Raw genomic sequence first — 18,513 nt, 5'->3', positions numbered from 1 at the left:
TGTACTACATTTCAGTTATATTTTAAACAACAAAATTTGCATGTCTAATTTCCTAACATATATACAAATGTATTTTCACATGCCAGTATAAAATTGCCGTCAAAGCGGGCATTTGTGGTAGGATTGTGCTGGTTACCTCTTGTTGGGTCAAATAAGTGTTTTGTCTGTGTATCGACTCAAAAGGCTCAAATTTGTAACAACGAGTCCAGCATTTAAAGCTGTAAAGTCCTCCTGATTTTAATTACTTAATTATGTTAATACAAAAGAAGGAAACAAAATTGCCCTTTGCTTTTTTTTGTATATTCATTTTAGTCCTGTTTTTCAGCTAAGATTGATCATCTTAGGACACAGAGAGCTCTTGGAGTAACACGACTCTTCTTATTTGTATTGGAGTGCAATTAAGCAATCCCATTTAAACATTAATTCAAAAGGCCTATTGACATTCATCTACTGAAAAACTTCAGTATTTGGCCAGGAAAAGTCACAGGTACTTGCTCAAATCACAGCTCCTGCTCTTCTGCTGGGCTAATTCCATCAATATTATGACAGAAAATTTTCCTTATAACACACACTGAAAAATGTGTCCCTATCTTTCTTATAAGCCCCCTTTAAGTACTAAAAGACCACAATGAGGTCTCCCCAGAGCTTTCTCCTCTCCAGGCTTAACAACTGTAACTCTTTTGGTGTTTCCTCATGGGAGGGGTGTTCCATCCCTCTGATCATTTTTGTGACCCTTCTCTGGGCCTGCTCCAACAGGTCCACGCGTTTCCTGTGCTTGAGAACTTCAGGGTTCAACAAAGTACTCCAAGTGGGGTCTTATGGAAGCAGAGTAGAGGGACAGAATCATCTCCCTTGACCTGCTGACCATGTTTCTTATGATGCAGCCCAGCATAAAGTTGGCTTTCTGGGCTACAAATCATTTGACCCACCTTGTCCAGTGGAAGGTGCTCATGCACAGGGCGGAGGGGTTAGAACGTGATCATCCTTCTATCCAAATAATCCTATGATTCTAAGTCTTATTTTAACAGGATGATAGTCTCTAATTATATAATGAAATACCTGAAAGTAATACCCAGGAGCTCAAAGGTAAAGCAAGTCTGCCTGCATATACCTGTAAACAAGCTTCCAGCTCCCTGAAGTCTATTTGAAGTAGAATACACAGAATTATTTATTGGTCAGGAGCTAGTGGAGTAAGTTAGTTGCTCCATACAAAGGCACACAGCAGCACTTACCAACTATATTGAATAGTCATTTTCTGGAAACACTTATTCATTAAGTACCCTGGAATTAGCCTTCAACCATGAACCTACGTAAGTGTCCTCTCTGTGCATTTCATTTTTAAATGCCATTAGCTCACACAGTTCACAGAAAAGTTCCTACTGATTTTAGGCAACTAAGCACATATTTAGATCTACACACTACCCAAAAAGACAAATCTCCTCAAACACTATCTAACCTTTTTACCTGAATACACTTGTAGTATCCTGTGGGAACTTGATCTAGAGTTATTTTCAGCATCAGCAGGGCTAGGTAAATTGGTGTAAATACTGATCGTGTTTTAACCTGAACAGTTGCCTGTTTGAGCCCAGTGATGTCAGATGTGGAGAGTTGTTTTAAAAGCATGGAGCATTTATCTTCTAAAAAATAAATCAATTCCCATCATGGCAGGAAGACCAGACTCTGAGATTCAGCTGGAACAGGTCACATGACTGCATGTCTAGTAGGATGCCTAGACTGTACTGCTCTCTTGATGCCAGCTTCTCTTGAGTATTTTCTCCCTAGAAGTACAGTATGGAGCCCTCAAGCATTAAATTGTATAACACCATTTTTTTCCAGAAGCTTTAAAAGGCACAGGGAAAAAAAAGTTCTTATTCTGAACCAAATAAAATAGGTATATTTTTAAAGACTCACCTGTGTCACAATAGTACTAAAATAATTATTGCTATTTCCTGACTCTTGTAATCTCCCCATCCAAGAAGACCTGTGAATCAATGACATGTGTAGATTGCTGGCAGAGACATAACAATGTCCAAAGTATAGCATATAAACAGTTAAAGTACTAAATCCTCAGGCATCTGTGTTGCATCTGCAATACAAATACATGCTTTGAACAAGTGTTAATTAAAAAACCCCACTACCAAGGAGGAATAACAAAAAAGTGATACGTGCAGACTACAGACTACTAAGGGATTAATAAATTGTTAATAAAGGAAAAATAAAAATAGCTGCAAGCTCAGCTCAAGAAGCAAATACTTGGATATATGGACTAGAACTCTTTTAAAACAAATTTTCTTTCTTTAACTGAAGAAGAAATTAGTTCGAAAGCACTTCAAAACATGTTTTCAACCTCCCCCTTGCAAAACCACCAGTGTAGAAGCATAGCTAGCAATCACCCTTGTGGTATCTTGAAAAGGGGCTACAAAACCCTAGCTGGGAGAGGGCTACAGACTCCTTTCTGAGAGACAGTTCTATACAGTCCCTAAAGGTGTGACTTGTTTGCTACTGGTGTGAATCTGATAAAAAGGCTAATTTAAATTGAATTAACTCTAGAGCTTCCAATAATAACAACAGCTACCCATGGTCTATCAAGCAGTTTTTGACATGAGCTTTTTTCCTAACTTTTGCAGTACAAAACTACAATTTAGATGAGCTTCTACATACATTGAGAAATACACTGCTCCTTGCAAAGATTTCTGGCCAAAAAAACTGTGTCTATGCACTAATATCCATTACTGTTACAGATGAGAAGATTTTGTCATTAACAATGCTAAATGACAGCAAGATTTGAGAGTGAAATCATGCCTCATAGAATTAATCAATACATTTATTTCCAGTTGCCTTGCTTTGAAAAATAGGTGTGTGCTTAGGAAGGCAGGAGCCTTCCTTGGAATAGAAAATATTACCCCCTTCCCTTCGAATTGCTGTAATTTTGAAATTAGGGGCTTTCAGGCAAAGATATGGGAAAAGGAATAACTATTCTTTTCTAGTATGTATAACACAGCAAACAAACAACCACAACGGCAGCAACAACAAACGGAACCACAAACCCAGTGGCAGCCTTCTCTCGGCTGCAGGCACTTTCCCCTTTGGTGCAGTTCCAGTCACAGCCGGCAGGGGCGCTGCTGGCTCCTGGCTGGGCAGGGCAGGTGCGATAATTCCCCCGCGGCTGCAGGAGGCGCTGTGGCACCAGATCGGGGACCTCACAGTTATAGTGGGTGCAGTTGGTGAGACAGAATGGAGAAGGGGTTTCTTTCAGGAACTTCCAGGGGCAGCCGATCCCAGCGCTCCTTCTGGATAGCAAAAGATGCTGTAGCAGGAAGCCTCCGGAGAAGCAAGCTGGAAGGTCAGGATCTCCTGAGAGGCAGAGAGTGAAAAACTAGAGTGTAGCACAAGCCCAGAGCAATGGCAGAGGTACGGTGGGGGTTGGGCAGTAGTAGTCCAGCTCTCGAACGCAGTAAAAGGCTCCTTGGGATTTTCTCCCCAGCTGAGAAAAGTCGGTTCTTCGGATCCCAGCTGTGCAGAGGGTGGGGGCAGACCCCTGGCAGGGCACGCACTGGCTTTGGGCAGCAAAGCAGCAAAAGAAGCCCAGCCAGCAAGCTCCATCACAGTGCCAAAGCAAAACAAAAACAAAAAGAAGCAGGCAAAACTCACAGAAACAGCAGGAGCCCTGGTCAGAGATACCGGCCATGTGTGTCCAGTCCAACTTCCCACTGAAAGAGAGAAGACTGCCTCTCCCTCTGCCCTCAACTCCCCCCAGAAACCCCAGCTCAGCTTCCACTCAGTGTGACAGCCCCAGAGCCAGGGAGGATGGGGGGTAGGGCGAGGACAGAAACCAACCCTGGGCACAAAACAAAACAAAACAAAACAAAACAAAACAAAACAAAACAAAACAAAACAAAACAGATAAAAGACCCCAAAAAATGGGATAGGAACATAAACCATCCCCAAGACACCAATATAGCCTCCAAATCTGATAACCAAGTTCACTGCTATTTTTAATCATGCCTATGTATATTAATTCCAAAATTTTAAGTATTTACAGGATCAGGACTATAGGACTCTCAACTCCACTGTTACACTGACAGGTATTGGCATACTACATCAGAGGAAGAAACAGTTCAGGAAGAAACAGTTCACTCACAGAGTGTGGTGTGGGGGAAACGCAGAGCAATGAAGGAACCCAAATCCCTTTGAGGAACTCAGGCAACTGCAGACAATATCAGTTTGTTCAGAAAAAACCCTGAAACCACATGGATTTTTTTTTTAATAAATTAACAAGTCCCCATCACTTCCTTTGCAAATGTATAGTTTTTCTTTACTGCATTTTATTTTTCTTTAAGAAAGGAAAAGTTACTCATATATTCAATGATTCTACTTGCTCTGGCAGATGGACAAAGACCTGGCAAAGAGTTCATCAACACAAGAGATGTGGGAGGAGAGGTTGCCATTGAAGACTGAGACAGTGAAGTTTTTGAATGCCTGAGCCTTCACTTTATCCACCGTTACCAGTTTGCCAACCTTGCTTGCCTTCTTTAACCTTTTTTTTCTGGCTGTCATACCTGTAGAAGCTCTTCTTGTTATTCTTTGCCTGGCCAAGTTCAGGTCCAGCTTCACCTTTGGCCTTGCTCAGCTCATCCTTACAAAACTGGGCTGTATCCCTGTAGTCTTCCCAGGATACCTGTCCTTGCTTTTCCTGCCGGTGCATATATTTCTTGCTGTTTAGTTTGACCAGCAGGTCTGACTCAGATATGCTGGTCTTTTGTCTTCTCTGCCCTATTTCTTGCACCTAAAGGCATCCTGGAAAGATCTGCCAACTCTGTTCTGCTCCCTTTTGCCTGAAGGTAGTTTCTCAGGTGGTCCTATTGACTAACTCCTTGAAGAGCTGTAAATTTGCTTTCCTAAATTCCAGGGTCCTAACTTAACTCTTCGCCTGACCCATACCCCTCAATGATGCTGTTTTGGGTATTGCCTTTTTTTTTTTTTTCTTTTATATGTTCTCTGTATTCTACATACATATATTTGTAGCTCTGTACCCCATTGTATTAGTTGCTGTTTTCCCAATACTTTTCCATAGCCTTTCCTTAAGCAAAAAGACAAAACAAATTCCAGAGCTCTAAGCCCTGGGACGTGCAGGGCCCCAGTGCTATCTTGGTTCTTCCTGGAAACCAAGGTTGAGAAAATTCTTTGAGATACATTTCATAGACAGAGCACAGTTAGCGCCAACAGCGGAACTCCACAGAAGGGGCTTGACCAGGGGGAAAATTGTATCACCACTTGTCCTCCTACTTGGTGCTTTTTATCAATTATTCTAATTCCCTAAAACCCACAAAAATTAATTAATCCCTGGGGGTGGTGGGCTTTTGTGGACATCTTTCTATAACTGCCCCTGAAGGCCTTCAAATAAAGATCCACTCTTATATTATCTCCGTAGTAAAATTAACTCAAGTTTCTTTTCCAGGTTGGGAAAAAGGCAATATCAAGACTGCAAACTCCACCAGTACACGATCACTGTAGCCCAGTGACTCCAATCTTGACACCCCCAATAACTTACTTGCATTGCAGGCCATCAGGTCTGTGTGGTAGGACTGTTTATTACCTGATTGAAGTTATCCTTCATGCATTCCCCATGATCAGGTGGGATGCCGTGGACACCAACCACAATGTTCCCTTTGTTGACTCAGTCTCTGATTTTTACCCATATGCTTTAGACCAGCTCATGGCTGTTCCTCAGAGAGAACTCTTTACATTTGATCCATCTCTTGATATAGATGGTAACCCCTTTATCACTTCTTCCTCTCCAGTCCCTTCTGAACATCCTGCAGCCATGCTCCAGTCACAGGATTCATCCCACCAAATTTCAGTAATGACAATAAGCTCATGCTTTCTAGCAGCATGGTGGCTTCAAGCTCCCTGGTTTTTGCTCATGCTGCATACTTTGGTTTAACCACATGCTGACTCCTGGCACATGGTGTTATGACTGAATTATTATCACATTTGGAGCACTGCAGTATCATCTCTATGCTGTAGACCAAGTGGCCAGAAGCTGGCAGGAGCAAGACTTTACATCATCCACAACCAAATCAGAAATATGGAAAGATTAGCTACCAATGAGATTTAAAACCATAAAGCAGAACAGAAGCTGTTAAGAAAAGCAAAACAAACTCTCCTTGGAAAGATAAACTGTGCAGCTGACATAAGAAAAGCAACCATTAAGGTAAGCAGGGGTGTTACAAGCCTCAAGTTAAAAACTGGAAGTATTTTGAAAGGTAACAGAAATTAAGAACACATGCAAGCCTTGAGATGAAAAACAGTCTGACCTTGAAGTAACTGAATCTGCCTTTCTGGTTCTCTGGTCTTATGGCCTTGGTAACAGAAAACATCCATCACTTCCCGGTATGGCATAGCTGCACAGGTATCCAATAAGGCCTATCTGGTATGAGACAGAAGGTCTTTGCCTCACCTGCTGCCTGTTACTGTGATTTGTCATTAACATTGCTACCTCCAGGCCCCAAGTGCTAGACAAAGCCAACTGAACCGCTCCAAGATTCTGGACCAATTTTACCTGTCAATGCAAGCCCTGGACCAAGGACAGGAAGGCTTCCCTGAACACTGTTTGGGTTTTTTACAGATCAGCATATTCATTCTGCCCTGGTTGTCTCAGTCAGCTTGTGCTATGGTATCTCCTGTCACAAGATCCAGCACAGTCATATCCCATAAGCACCACCACAGTTATATGCATCTCAATGCAGCATTCCAGATCTCCAGACTCAAAATAACATTGAATCTCTCCTATATGTTTTTTAACAAGCCTAGGAGAAATCATTATATCTTGGGCACATGAAATTTTCAGCTGTGCCACCCACTTGTGAATGCTTGAATCATCCAGGCAGTAGTCTGGCAACAAAAGCAGTAGTTTATCTTATACTGTCTAACATAAAGAGTTTGCACAAACTTCTAGGTGGTATTTGCAGAACACTACTCAAAACATTTTTTGTTTCTACACTTTCCCTGGTGGGTGCCAGCCCAGCATTGTCAAAATGCCTGCTTGGGTAGTGCTTGCAAGGACTAGCACACAGAAGTTAAAGCAGCCTATAAAGTTGTTATACAGCCTCTTTAACAGTTCAATAACGACCACTGTTAATTCTTATTGATACTGCACCACTGCTCATCACAGGGATCTAGGAGACCAAAAAGGACATTTAGGGGGAGAGTTACAGACTTCAGTGTTGATAACCACTGACATGTCTAGCCAACATCCAGATCACACAGCCCTGAGAAGTCCGTATGAATATTCCTGGGCATCAATCCACAGCCTTGCATAGCTGTTAAAATATAGAATGATCATAGTTCCTGTAGTAGTGAATTTGCGTAACTTTGTGCAAACATAATGATGTGTCAGATTGGCTGCATTAAGAGTGGACCAAAAAGGTAATCACTTTTATGTCTCCAATTACATTTTTCCCTTGTCAAAAAGGGATAAACCCCCACAATTCCACTGTATTTTCAAATGTCATTTAAAATTGGACCTCTGCTGTCTTTAATAGACAAATAGACTAAATGCCAGTGAGAAGGGATTTTAAAATCTGTATTTTAAGCACTGCTGTAATATAACCAGTCACGACACAAAATTACTTGTAACTGCTAACTCAGTGCATTACTGCAAACAAGTATATACTACACCCTCTTTCAGAAAAGAAATAGTAAAATAATTATACAAAAAAAATCAAGACCATCAGAACACTTCTAAATTATTAAAAGATCATGCATCACATGTATTTGGGATGTAAAGAGAGGGCTGATTTAATTTGATATTTTTTGCTTTACATCTGGATTACAATGGATTATTACTGGAGGAAAGGTATACTTGAAAGCATTGAAATAACAACATGCCTTCTTTCATGTTTAAATGAATTTCCAGGTTATATCTAGATGCTGACAGAATCAAATATTGATCTCTACTTAATTTTCCAGGCTACAGAAGATAATTGCACAGTAGGAAACAAGATCTAATAGAAGATGTGGCAACTGGGATTTCAAGCTGCTTATATGTGGTTATTTAAAAGACAGGAAATCACAAGGGAGAGTGACCCGTTTTAACTTTGGAGAGACTTATTTTTAACTGTGTGTCTCAGTTTAGAGACAAATTTTAGGACAAAACGCACTGGAATGAGTGTTCCCCCTAAGGAGAAGGGCTTCGATAATTCCATTTGCCAATGAGAGAAATAAATACCAGTGGGAGAAAGCAGAAAAAAATTGGACTGGTTATTAGCCCCGCCCCCCCTTCCCCCCCGCCCCCCCCAAATAAAGTGCCCACAAGGCACAGAAAAGGACTGAATAAATGCTAGATATTGAAATTGCAAAACCTTAACCCCACTCCCTACCAGACCATGTGGCCAGGACGCAAAAATGGCAGCTGCCCCCTTTGTCTAAGGGAAGAGAAGGAACAGGAGTTCATGCAGCCATTCAGGCAGAATAGATAGGAACATTTTTGGTGTTAGTCTCCTCCTCAAAACCAGTGAACCTGGTGGGTTTTGGTGTCCTTTCTGGTATTGGTTCAGCTTCTCCGAGGTCTAGAGTTCGGTATAGCTCCCTGCTGCCTCCCTGGACCAACCAAAAACAAAAACCAAAAACCAAAAACCTAACAAAATATAGTATCTATGTATCACTTATAGAAATAATAGTGTGATGAACATATTGTATTATAAACTTTAGCAAAACATAAGCTGTGAAAAGGCTTTTGTGTAACTAAGAAGAACTGTGTAAGGTCATCCACTGACTGACCTGTGATAAAAGTGACACAAGACAGAGCATTGGAGGAGACTGGAGAAGAGCTCATTAACTCCTCTTATCAGAAAACTGCAAAATAACAAGAAAGAATGAAATTTATTGACTTGATCTCAAGATGTCATACAGATAAGTCAAGATGGGAAACCTAAACATGAAGAGGCCCTGCAACATCAAAAGCTCTCAAGAATGTTTAAATAATGTATAAGCTAATGAAAATGCATGTAACCCCAGCAATGTAACCGTATATAGAGAACATGATTTTAAGGTTTTTTGTGCTCTTCGGCCTTTTGTCAAATGCATCCCAGCACTGGAAATATTGTCCTTCTTTTATCCTATTATTAAACTTTTAAAAATTCCAAAGAGTGAACTCCATTTTTCACACAACGATGAGAGAAGTTCTGCTCATAAGACTGGGACTGGGACCATTGGACTGGGACCTTATTAACACCCTATCTCGCTGGAAAGGACAGTCGCCATCTGCTCAGGTGCCTTAGGGACCCTGAGCCCCTGAGCCCCCTTGTGAGGGAGCCTCTCTCAGCTGTGTTCAGGAACCCAGCTGCCACTGCCAAGACCTGCAACTCCTCCGCCACTGCTCCAGGTTTTTCACTACACTGTAACCCCACACCTCCTGCCTGCCAGGACACCCTGTCTTCTGCTACAGCTGAGGAGTTTCTGCAACATTTTGTTTGCTACCCCAGTCTGCCCATCTCTGCCATTTCTGCTGCTGCTCAGAGGTTCCTGCTGCAACCCATTTCATCATCTGGAGGGGCAGCAGGATTGGCTGCCCTTGTGAGTTTGTAAAGGAAGGTCCTTTTCTATCTCTTCCACCAGCACACCCACTATTAACCCATGGGGAGAGAGGCAGCTGGGCTCATGCTGCAGCACCCTCTGCAGCCACGAGGAAATCACGGCACCTGCCCTGCCTGGCCAGGAGCCAACAACACCCCTGCCAGCTGTGACCATAACTACATCAAAGGGTGTCAGAGACTGAAATATTATAGTTTATGAGTTAAACATTTTCATGAAGGACTTTTAAAAATATATTACACAAGCTGCAAAGAATACCACCACACCCTGAACAGGCCCTGACTGAGGCCCTGGACTGTTCGCTGATGAAGATAAAGTAACAGCTCAGGACTGGGTACATTCACAAAGCAGAAGCTTAGCACCTTCGCGGGGGAGACCACAGCCCCAAGGCTATCAGCTGCCAGGCTTCAGACTCTTGCACCAAAGGGTGAGGGGAGAGTGACTTTGCGTGTGTGTTGGAAAGGAATCTGGCCAGAGGCAGTGAACATCCATCCTCCAGTGTGCAGAGGAGCTCATCTGTGGGGCTCTTCACCCGGGGAAGCTTATCCACACCAGAAGACGATGTCATGGCCCACCCCATGGGGTCCCCAGACCCTGCACCAGAGCAGTGCCACATGATGCAATACACCCTCAGTGTTGCTAGGGACAGTGTCAAACTGGCCCTCTTGCAAGGGAGGCAAGTGGGCTTTCCCAGCTGGCCCAAAGTGTATATTATTCCACTGAATTCTATACTCTTCGGTATGTGGCAGCATGTGGCGCAGGTGGTGTGGCACAGCCACAGTGGGGAACCCTCACCACCAAGAAGACCAGATGGAGCAGAGCAACGAGACATCATTGGGACCCTCAGATGGGTGATATGCTTCTCCCTAACCCCTATCACTCTCTCCCTCTCTCCTAGCCCCCACTCATACTTCTTTCTCTTTCTTTTTCTTTCTCTTTGCCTCTTTAACTATTAAATAAAATATATCAAATTTTGGCACCAATATCTAACCTTGTTTGGTTTTAATCTCATTTTTGGGTACATTTTGAACCTTTCAATTTCTTTCTGGTTTATACACAGAGACTCAATTTTCTTTGTATTTCTCAGTTTAAACTGCTCTCAGCTGTCCTAGTTTAGGACAAATTTAGGGGAAAATTCCCACAACTCCCTCCCCCACCACCAGGTTCGGGAGGAATTTCCTCAGAGGAAAAGTGGAAAAACTTTGTTTATTGAGAAACAATGAAAATACACTCCCCAACACAAAAAAAACAGTCTGAGATGACAACAAATGTTTTCACCAGTCCAAGAGAGGGTGAGCAGTCTCTGCTGGGGAGGGTGCCAAAGCTTCTTTCAGGTGCAAACTCCGGGGGATTTTCCCTTGATGTTCCCGAATCAGGGCCCGAAGCAGGTCCGATGTCTTCAGGGAAGGGAGGAAGGAAAGAAGGGGAAACACAAAAGCAGAAAAATGGCAAAAAGCAAGCAAAAAGCAGAAAGCAAGAGAGCAAAGCCAGCAAGCAGCCTAAAGCTAGCAGCAAGCGAGCCAAAAGCCAGCAGCCGGGGGAGGGGCTCAGCTATAGACAAAACAAACTGGGAACATGGGAACAGGAAAAAAAACCCCACGATTTGGGATACAAAGCATGAAAATGTCCTGTCACCCCAGGACACAGCAAAAGGGAAAGTGCTTGACAGTTTGACAGCTGAGAGAAGGCTGTTATTTGGGTTTCTGTTTTTGTTAGTTGTTGCTGTCACTGTTATTGCTTGTTTGCCTTGTTATACATATGTACATATTGGTAAAGAACTGTTATTCTTTTTCCCATATCTTTGCCTGAAAGCACCCTAAATTTCAAAGTTATAATAATTCAGATGGAAAAGGGTCATATTTTCCATTCCAAGGGAGGCTTCCTCCTTCCTTGGCTGACACCTTTTTTACAAAGCAAGACAACTCTCTTATCTTCCACTCCTCTGCAAAGCTATTTAACACACACAGGACCGTTTCTTTGGAAAACTAAGCATTTACTATTTATTTTTTAACAACAATTTGTTTGGATTTCCATCTATAAAGCCCCCTAGAATGCCACATTATAGAGTAATATCTATATTGATATGATACAAAAGTTCTGTTTATAAAGCCTTTTAAACTGTATTAGCAAAACCGTTCTGTTAAATTACATTTTCCAACTCATCAGTCCTTATCATGCTATACCATTTGAAATGCTGTGACACTATTTTGCTGCATTGAATGTTTAAAATTATCTTCACAATGGCAATGTAAAGAATGCTGCTACCCATATATTGTTATCAGAAATAAAAGCTGACAGATACTTAGATCTCTTGAAATTATAGACTTTAAATATCAGAGATACAAAGTTTAGAGGTCATTAAATATCATAGGCCATCATAAAAGGAGGATCCAGGTTCTGAAACCCTTCTCCTGAATCATTTAAATGTGAATAGTAAAGAATGAAAATCCACTATGAAATTACAGTATTATTTACATAGACAAGCATAAACTCACTTTATGGTATTTTGCTTTTAAACATCACACAGTATGAACAAATACCTGAAGTTACTACCTAATATAATGACTCAATCAAGTATGTTCAAAATAAAAATTTTATGAAGAGTGAAATAAGTTTCACAGTGTGTAGTAGTTTCACGTTCACTAATTTTGACTGTTTCTCGGTTAGCACACTAATTTTGTGATTGTTTTAGTGTTTATTTGCTGTGAGGTAGGATTAGGAAAAAAAGGCAAAACAGGCCTAACTTAAGGTAAATAGATAGATTTTATTAACACACTCCAAAAGGGGAAAAAAAAAAAAGAAAAAAATGAAGCTTTTAAAAGATTCTCCTTCCTCCTACAAACTGTTCACTTTCTCATAAACAATATAGAGTGATACAACTTGTGATTTTTAGTCAGTTTCACTATTTAAACATAATTTTCCATTACTTTGGAAGAGGAGTTTCTTTAGAGTCCTATGGAGATATTTGCCACAAGAAAAACAGTTTGGTGGTTCTCAATGTCACAAATTTGCAATCGCTTGGAATTTCTGCAGATTGTGTAGTCCTACCCATCAGTAGCCTTTCTCCTGGCTACTCATGGGCTTCTTAGTGTATTTGGGGTACCATTTAAGAATGCTACTTCTAGTATAAGACAAAGATTCTCTTCCTCTATCTCTAAAATCATCTTTATCCAAACACTAGGGATCTTTTTTTTTCCTCAGGAACAAAGGACTTTATATCACTTTTCTTCCTTTATTGCTAAAATCATCTCTATCTCAAAAGAAATAGACTTCCTTTTTACTCTAGGAGTAAAGAGCTTCAAATCACTTCCTCTCTAAAATTATTTCTGTCTCAAAAGCTGAGACTTCTTTTTACTCTAGCAGCAAAGGGTTTACTCTATTCAAAATTCCCAATTAAATCTCAATTATATTAGTCTACAACTTTTGACTAGAACTAGTATTCCCCTAAATAGCATTAATATATTTATTACAAGAAATAGTCTATTTCTCCATGGTTTACCCCAGAGAAGTCTAATTAAAAAAATGTCTACTTCTTTAATCCCTTCTTTAATAGTCCTTATTAGTTCTTAAAACATATTTAAAACATAAAACATATTTATAACATATTTAAAACATAAAGAGACTCTTTATGTTTTAAATTACTCTGTCTTCTGCTGAGGAGGGAAGGGGTTAATGTCTCTGTTCAGATTTCTTCTCCTTCGGGCTGCCAGCTAGGGCTGGGCTGGGGCATGGCCCAGCCAGGGCCGGCTCCTCCTTGCCTGCCGCTGTGGCCCTGGGCGTGTGGCCAGCACGGCTGAGCTGCAACTTTTTCTCCCTCTGCCAGCAGCTGGGAGGAAAAGAGGCCTAGCCAGCCCAGGCTGCTCCCCTGTGGGCAGCACTCTCAGAGGCTTGGCTGGGCCTGGCCCTGGCCACTCAAGGGGCAGCGGGGCCTGGACCGGGCCTCTTGCTGCCTTTGATATTACTTAGTGGCTAGCCAGAAGAAGGAGGGAGTGAGCTACCTGGGACCCTCTGAGGTGTATCTAACTGTTTGTCAACCAAGCTGTCAACATTTGCTATAACTTCTTTAGGAAAAAACCTCACGTTCGTGCTAAACCACCACACAGTGTTATAAACAACTCAAACCCTGTGCAGGAATGAGTAAATAAAATTCAACTGGAACCCTTTAAAATTTCAAAGCAAATTGGAGGTACAGTTCCACGACGTCAATGGGATTCCTGCCCACCAGAGGCTCTGGATCACAAAATGACATCTGCAGCTTTTATACACTGAGAGTGCATTGGCATCATTAATATTCATGAGCAGTCCTTATGTGTCCTTCCAGCACCTCCCACAGTCCATAGCTTTGCCCATATATGTATACTTGGCTCCTCCCATGGTCTATCCTTTCCATGCCTTTCATTGGTGGAGCCCTTCTTGTATCCCAGTTTTCGGTGCCATGTTAGCTCAGCAGGCCTCCCAGCAACAAGTGTCTCCCACTCCCTGCTGGCTCTCACAAGGGGCAAGTATACAACCTCCCCCACGTGTCACAGGCAGTAATCACAAAAGGGGAGGGGAGGATTGAAGGGAGAACAGAAAAGGGTTCGAAACTATACTGGAACAACAAAAGTACATATCAAAAAAACTGCAAACCCCAACAGAACTCCTCCCCACTATACTCAACAACTCCTTCTCATTTGCATGCGCTAATCACCACATCTTGTCCATAACAACAGACTCAGGGGTAGTCAAAATCACTGTAGTCAGAGAAATTTATCCAAATCAAGGAACATTATTTTAAACACAGGTATGTCTAATACAAAATAAAAGTGGAGCAAAAATTTTCAACAACCAAACACTAAGATCAAAAAAATCAGTTCTGCCACTCACTTCATTTTTTCTGGGTACACCAATTTTCACATTTCAGTCAAAAATCCATTGTATTCCCAATGGCTTCTTTATTTTACCTCACTTTGAGAAATTTTTTTCAGAAAATATGTTTCCAAGAAACATATGGCAACTGTATATCAACAGTATTAAACAAAAGAGTGGAAAACACAGCAATATAAATATCACACTTCAAACTCCTAAATATAGCACTCTACAATAGCAGAAATCACTGTTTTGCAAGCCCCTGATCAGAGATCTTCCCCTTCATATATTAAGGCTAGACAGTTCTCAAGACATTACATCAATAGGAAAAACTCTAACCCACCCTTGCATCAATTAGCACATCATCTGACCTAAAGTTCAATTATTCATCATTAAATCACTTTCAAATGAAACACTATCAATGACATCTTCATATAGTGAGCTGGTTTTGCTGATTATTTTGACTAGTGACAGACTTTCTGCCTAGTAAATAATCTTTTAGGGAGGCTAATGAAGTGTAAGAAATTAAAGGCAAATCCAGTCAATATTATTTATGGATTTCTTTTTACACTCTTTTTCAGTACAAAGATATGCAGCATTACAGAATCTTTTGATATCTATTTCTGTCACCAAACCTGCACTGCAGATTTAATCTTAAAAAGATATCCTCTCAAAGATAAATGAAGTAAACTCATATCAATCAGACCTGAAAGATGTTTTCACCAATGCGTCAGGACTGTCCACTGGCAGTAGTTCATCTGCTAAAATTTGTTCAGGAGGTCTAGGGTCACTGATAATGGTCAGCTTTGGCCTTTCCTTGAGGTTGCTGGTCAGCCTACCGATAATGGTGTTCCACAAGCAGTTTTGTGATTTAGACCCTAAAAAAACAGAGTGAGAAGGAAAATAAATTCATAGGCTTATTGCCCAGTGTGTCAGAATCCTGAAAAACAAAGGTGGTTGTCATGGGTTAACACTGGATAGATGTTAATGCACTTATGAGTGTACGTTTTTCTTAATGAGCTACTGTGAAATGGGGTCAAGAACAGAGCAGAGCAGGCTTAAAACTTGAAAACAGAGAACAAAACTTTATTACATTACATAAGAACAGAAATAGAAAGGAAAACTCTAAACACGCACAAAACCAGAAATGAAAACTTCTCAGAACATTTCTTCTCTTCTAATTTCTACCCCCTACACATTACTTTCTATAGACTACAACCTTGGGTTTTAAACCAAACAATCACTACTTTAAAAAACTAATCTTCAATTCAGCAAGGGAGAGAGGAGTCTCTCTCACACCACAGACTGCTCTTCAGAAAATATAGGTCTACTCTTTATGTGTTTCTATGTCACTTGTGGCACTGCCTGGAGAAGTTTGCTAGGGTGACACTCTCTTTTCTATGTCTAGTGCTCTTACTACTGTCTATGGGCTAAAGCTGCATACAGGGCTCTTTTAAGGATGCTTGCATGCTGAGCTTTCTCTGTCTTTCGCTTGGGGCTGAGGGTTCTAAGAACAGATCTTTCTTGAGGGCAGAGGGTGCTACTACACTTTCTTCTTTTCTTTTCTGTTTGCTCTACTCTTAAAGTGCTAGTCACTGTAGCAAAAGTAGAGGCAGCTGCATCTACTCAAATGGAGTTTATGTTTAAAAGAGATTCAAGTTTAGTCTATAGCTAACATTATGCAAGAAAAGTCTAGCTCAAAAGCTATTTTTCTTCAATCTTTGCTTATCTGGGTTTTTTTTCATCTTTTTTTATCATTTTAGTCTCAGGTTGTTTTTCTTTTGAAACTACTAGCTATGAGAATCAATGCCTGGGAAAAAGTTTTTTCTGCTAAGAAAAGGTTAACAGTTTTTGGCTTCTAGCAGGGTCTTAGATTTGGAACTTTTTTTCTCTTTTTTTTCTCGCTCTTTCTTTGCTGCTGGCTGCTGCTAATGTTTAAAACTCTAAAGCAGCAGTCTCTCTCTTTGGTGGTGGGGGGGCAGGGAAAGGGAGCACCTTCACAGTTTTCCACCCCTCCATCCTGGATAGGGCTAGCTCAGCTCTAGTCTCGTTCACACTCTTCCCCCGCCCCGAGGCTCTAGCTTACCTCAGCCCAGCCGCATGGTTCCTCTCCCCCACCTAGCCTAGTAAAACTGGGCAGGGGAGGAGGAGATATTTCTTTGCTGAAACCAGAACTTAAAGAGACAGACTCTCTGGGAGTCTTTGCTTTTAACTTCTTGTGTTCTCAGAGGCATGTCCAAACCTCCCAGTGGCTACCCCAAGTGCCAGCATAAAACTTGACCACTGATTAGTTTGCCCACAACTTCCTAGAAAATTCACCTCCCCCTCAACTACGACAGTGGACTGCAATCATTTTACCTTTACATGACCACAGTTTGGGAATAAGCCTGAAAACCTGAAAAAAAGCCCAAAGGGGAAATAAGCACAAACATAAGTGTCATTCCAAATGCAAAACTGTAATGTCCCATAAAAATATTTTATTACAGAACATGAAGCTTTCAAACCTCCATAAAAAACATCCTCTCCACATTACACTAAGGTTGTAACTTAACATGTGTTGATGTGGGTCTTTACCCAAAGAACTGGCTTAAAAACAAAGTACCAAATCAATACAATACTCATCATTGACATTCTTTAGACTAGCTAGTTGTGCTTAAATTATAGATAAAAGAGCTCATTGCAGGATTAGTACCAGAAAATATATTACTTTTCTGTCAAAACTTCAGCTTTTCACAGTAGATATTCAAATGCCAAAACATTTCTATGGATTTTTAAAAAAAAATATTTAGAAGTGCCATCGAGTGACTCTTGCTTGTTATTCAGAGAATCCATCCTTATTTGTAAGTCTAATTCCACTCACATGGTACAAGTAGCATCCTTCAGTCAGATGTCCACCCTGCCACAGGAGAAGAGAATGCATGACCTAAATTTTATTAGGTGTCTCTTTCACATTTTCAAATATTTCCAAAGATTATCTGAATAAATCAGGCACTTCTGAAAATCCCAGCAATACTCCCATAATTAACATCTCTATATTCTAATTTTCAAATATTATAGAATGATACATGACTGAACTAGCAAACCAAATAAGAACAGCTAGGTACTGAAATGGTGATTATTATTTCAGATTTCCCACAACAAAGGTGCAGCAAACATTAATTTTACCACATTCCAAAACAGTAATACAAATCAACCCTGCTAGTAGTCATTCTCCAAGGACTTTGTAGCAATATGCAAAACTTTTTAAAAATCTGGAAAATGGGCCATCTCTGAAGTCAGCAAATTATTTTAATTAGGGACTATACAGGTAAAATTTTCTAATATTTTCCCAGCTTTCAGATCAATTATTTATTGAACCTAATACATGGATTAAGGGTTACTTTTTGATGCAGTACACACTAAATACACAAGACAAAGCCAACCAGAAGAGTTGTTATCCCATGCCTCAAGAGAATAAATCTCAAAAAACCTATCTTTTCAGAAGCAGTAATATCTGCTGCTATGGACAGGAGCCAGGAGCTTTCTTTTTTTTATTTATTGTCTTAAATATCTTATTTTCACACAGTCTAAATGTTACAAATACAGAAGATCAGCAATAATTCTCATCTACTTTCTCCATTCCGTAATTATATTCAGACAATTTCCCAGGTAATCAGGAAAACTCCATCCTCTTCTTTGCTCTTAAATGTGAGCAGCTACCTAATGTGCAAGAACTATATTTACCCAGAGTTAGAAGTAGCCTTGAGATTCTGTGCCAAGCCTTGTGCTACAATAGCTAGAAATATAACATCTCACACCAGGTAGTCCAAAGCCAAGTAATGACTACACAATAACAGCAGAAATAAATGTAACATCAATATAGTATTATTATTCAAGGGCTTGTAATGTTATGACTGCTCTTTAGACAACTGTTTAACCATTGTGTTTAAACACTGTAAAACCAAGTGTTTAAACTTTTCTGTCTAACCATCAAGGAGCCATTCACACTCCAACCATCCAAGACTTTCATTGTTGGTACTGAAGCCCCTTTGCAGAAAACAGCTCTGCTGTATTAAAAACACCCCATTTGAC

At 40.6% G+C, this 18,513-nt stretch overlaps 1 protein-coding gene across 11 annotated transcripts in view; it reads right to left on the bottom strand.

The window, feature by feature from the left end:
• The window catches only part of PDE1C (phosphodiesterase 1C), a 261,099-nt gene that overhangs the window by 189,948 nt on the left and 52,638 nt on the right, over positions 1–18,513 (bottom strand). For 8 of the 11 annotated variants that reach the window (XM_063404870.1, XM_063404829.1, XM_063404836.1 and 5 more), the window contains one exon: positions 15,149–15,320. In XM_063404870.1, the coding sequence (XP_063260940.1) occupies positions 15,149–15,320 (172 nt within the window). Of the gene's footprint in view, positions 1–15,148; positions 15,321–16,800; positions 16,838–17,302; positions 17,339–18,513 lie in introns of all 11 variants that reach the window. The other 3 variants (XM_063404861.1, XM_063404893.1, XM_063404897.1) reach the window with 1 other exon arrangement.

Source organism: Prinia subflava, chromosome 1 (genome assembly GCF_021018805.1).
Source record: "Prinia subflava isolate CZ2003 ecotype Zambia chromosome 1, Cam_Psub_1.2, whole genome shotgun sequence".
Lineage (NCBI taxonomy): Eukaryota > Metazoa > Chordata > Aves > Passeriformes > Cisticolidae > Prinia > Prinia subflava.
This window is presented reverse-complemented; position numbering and strand designations above follow the sequence as displayed.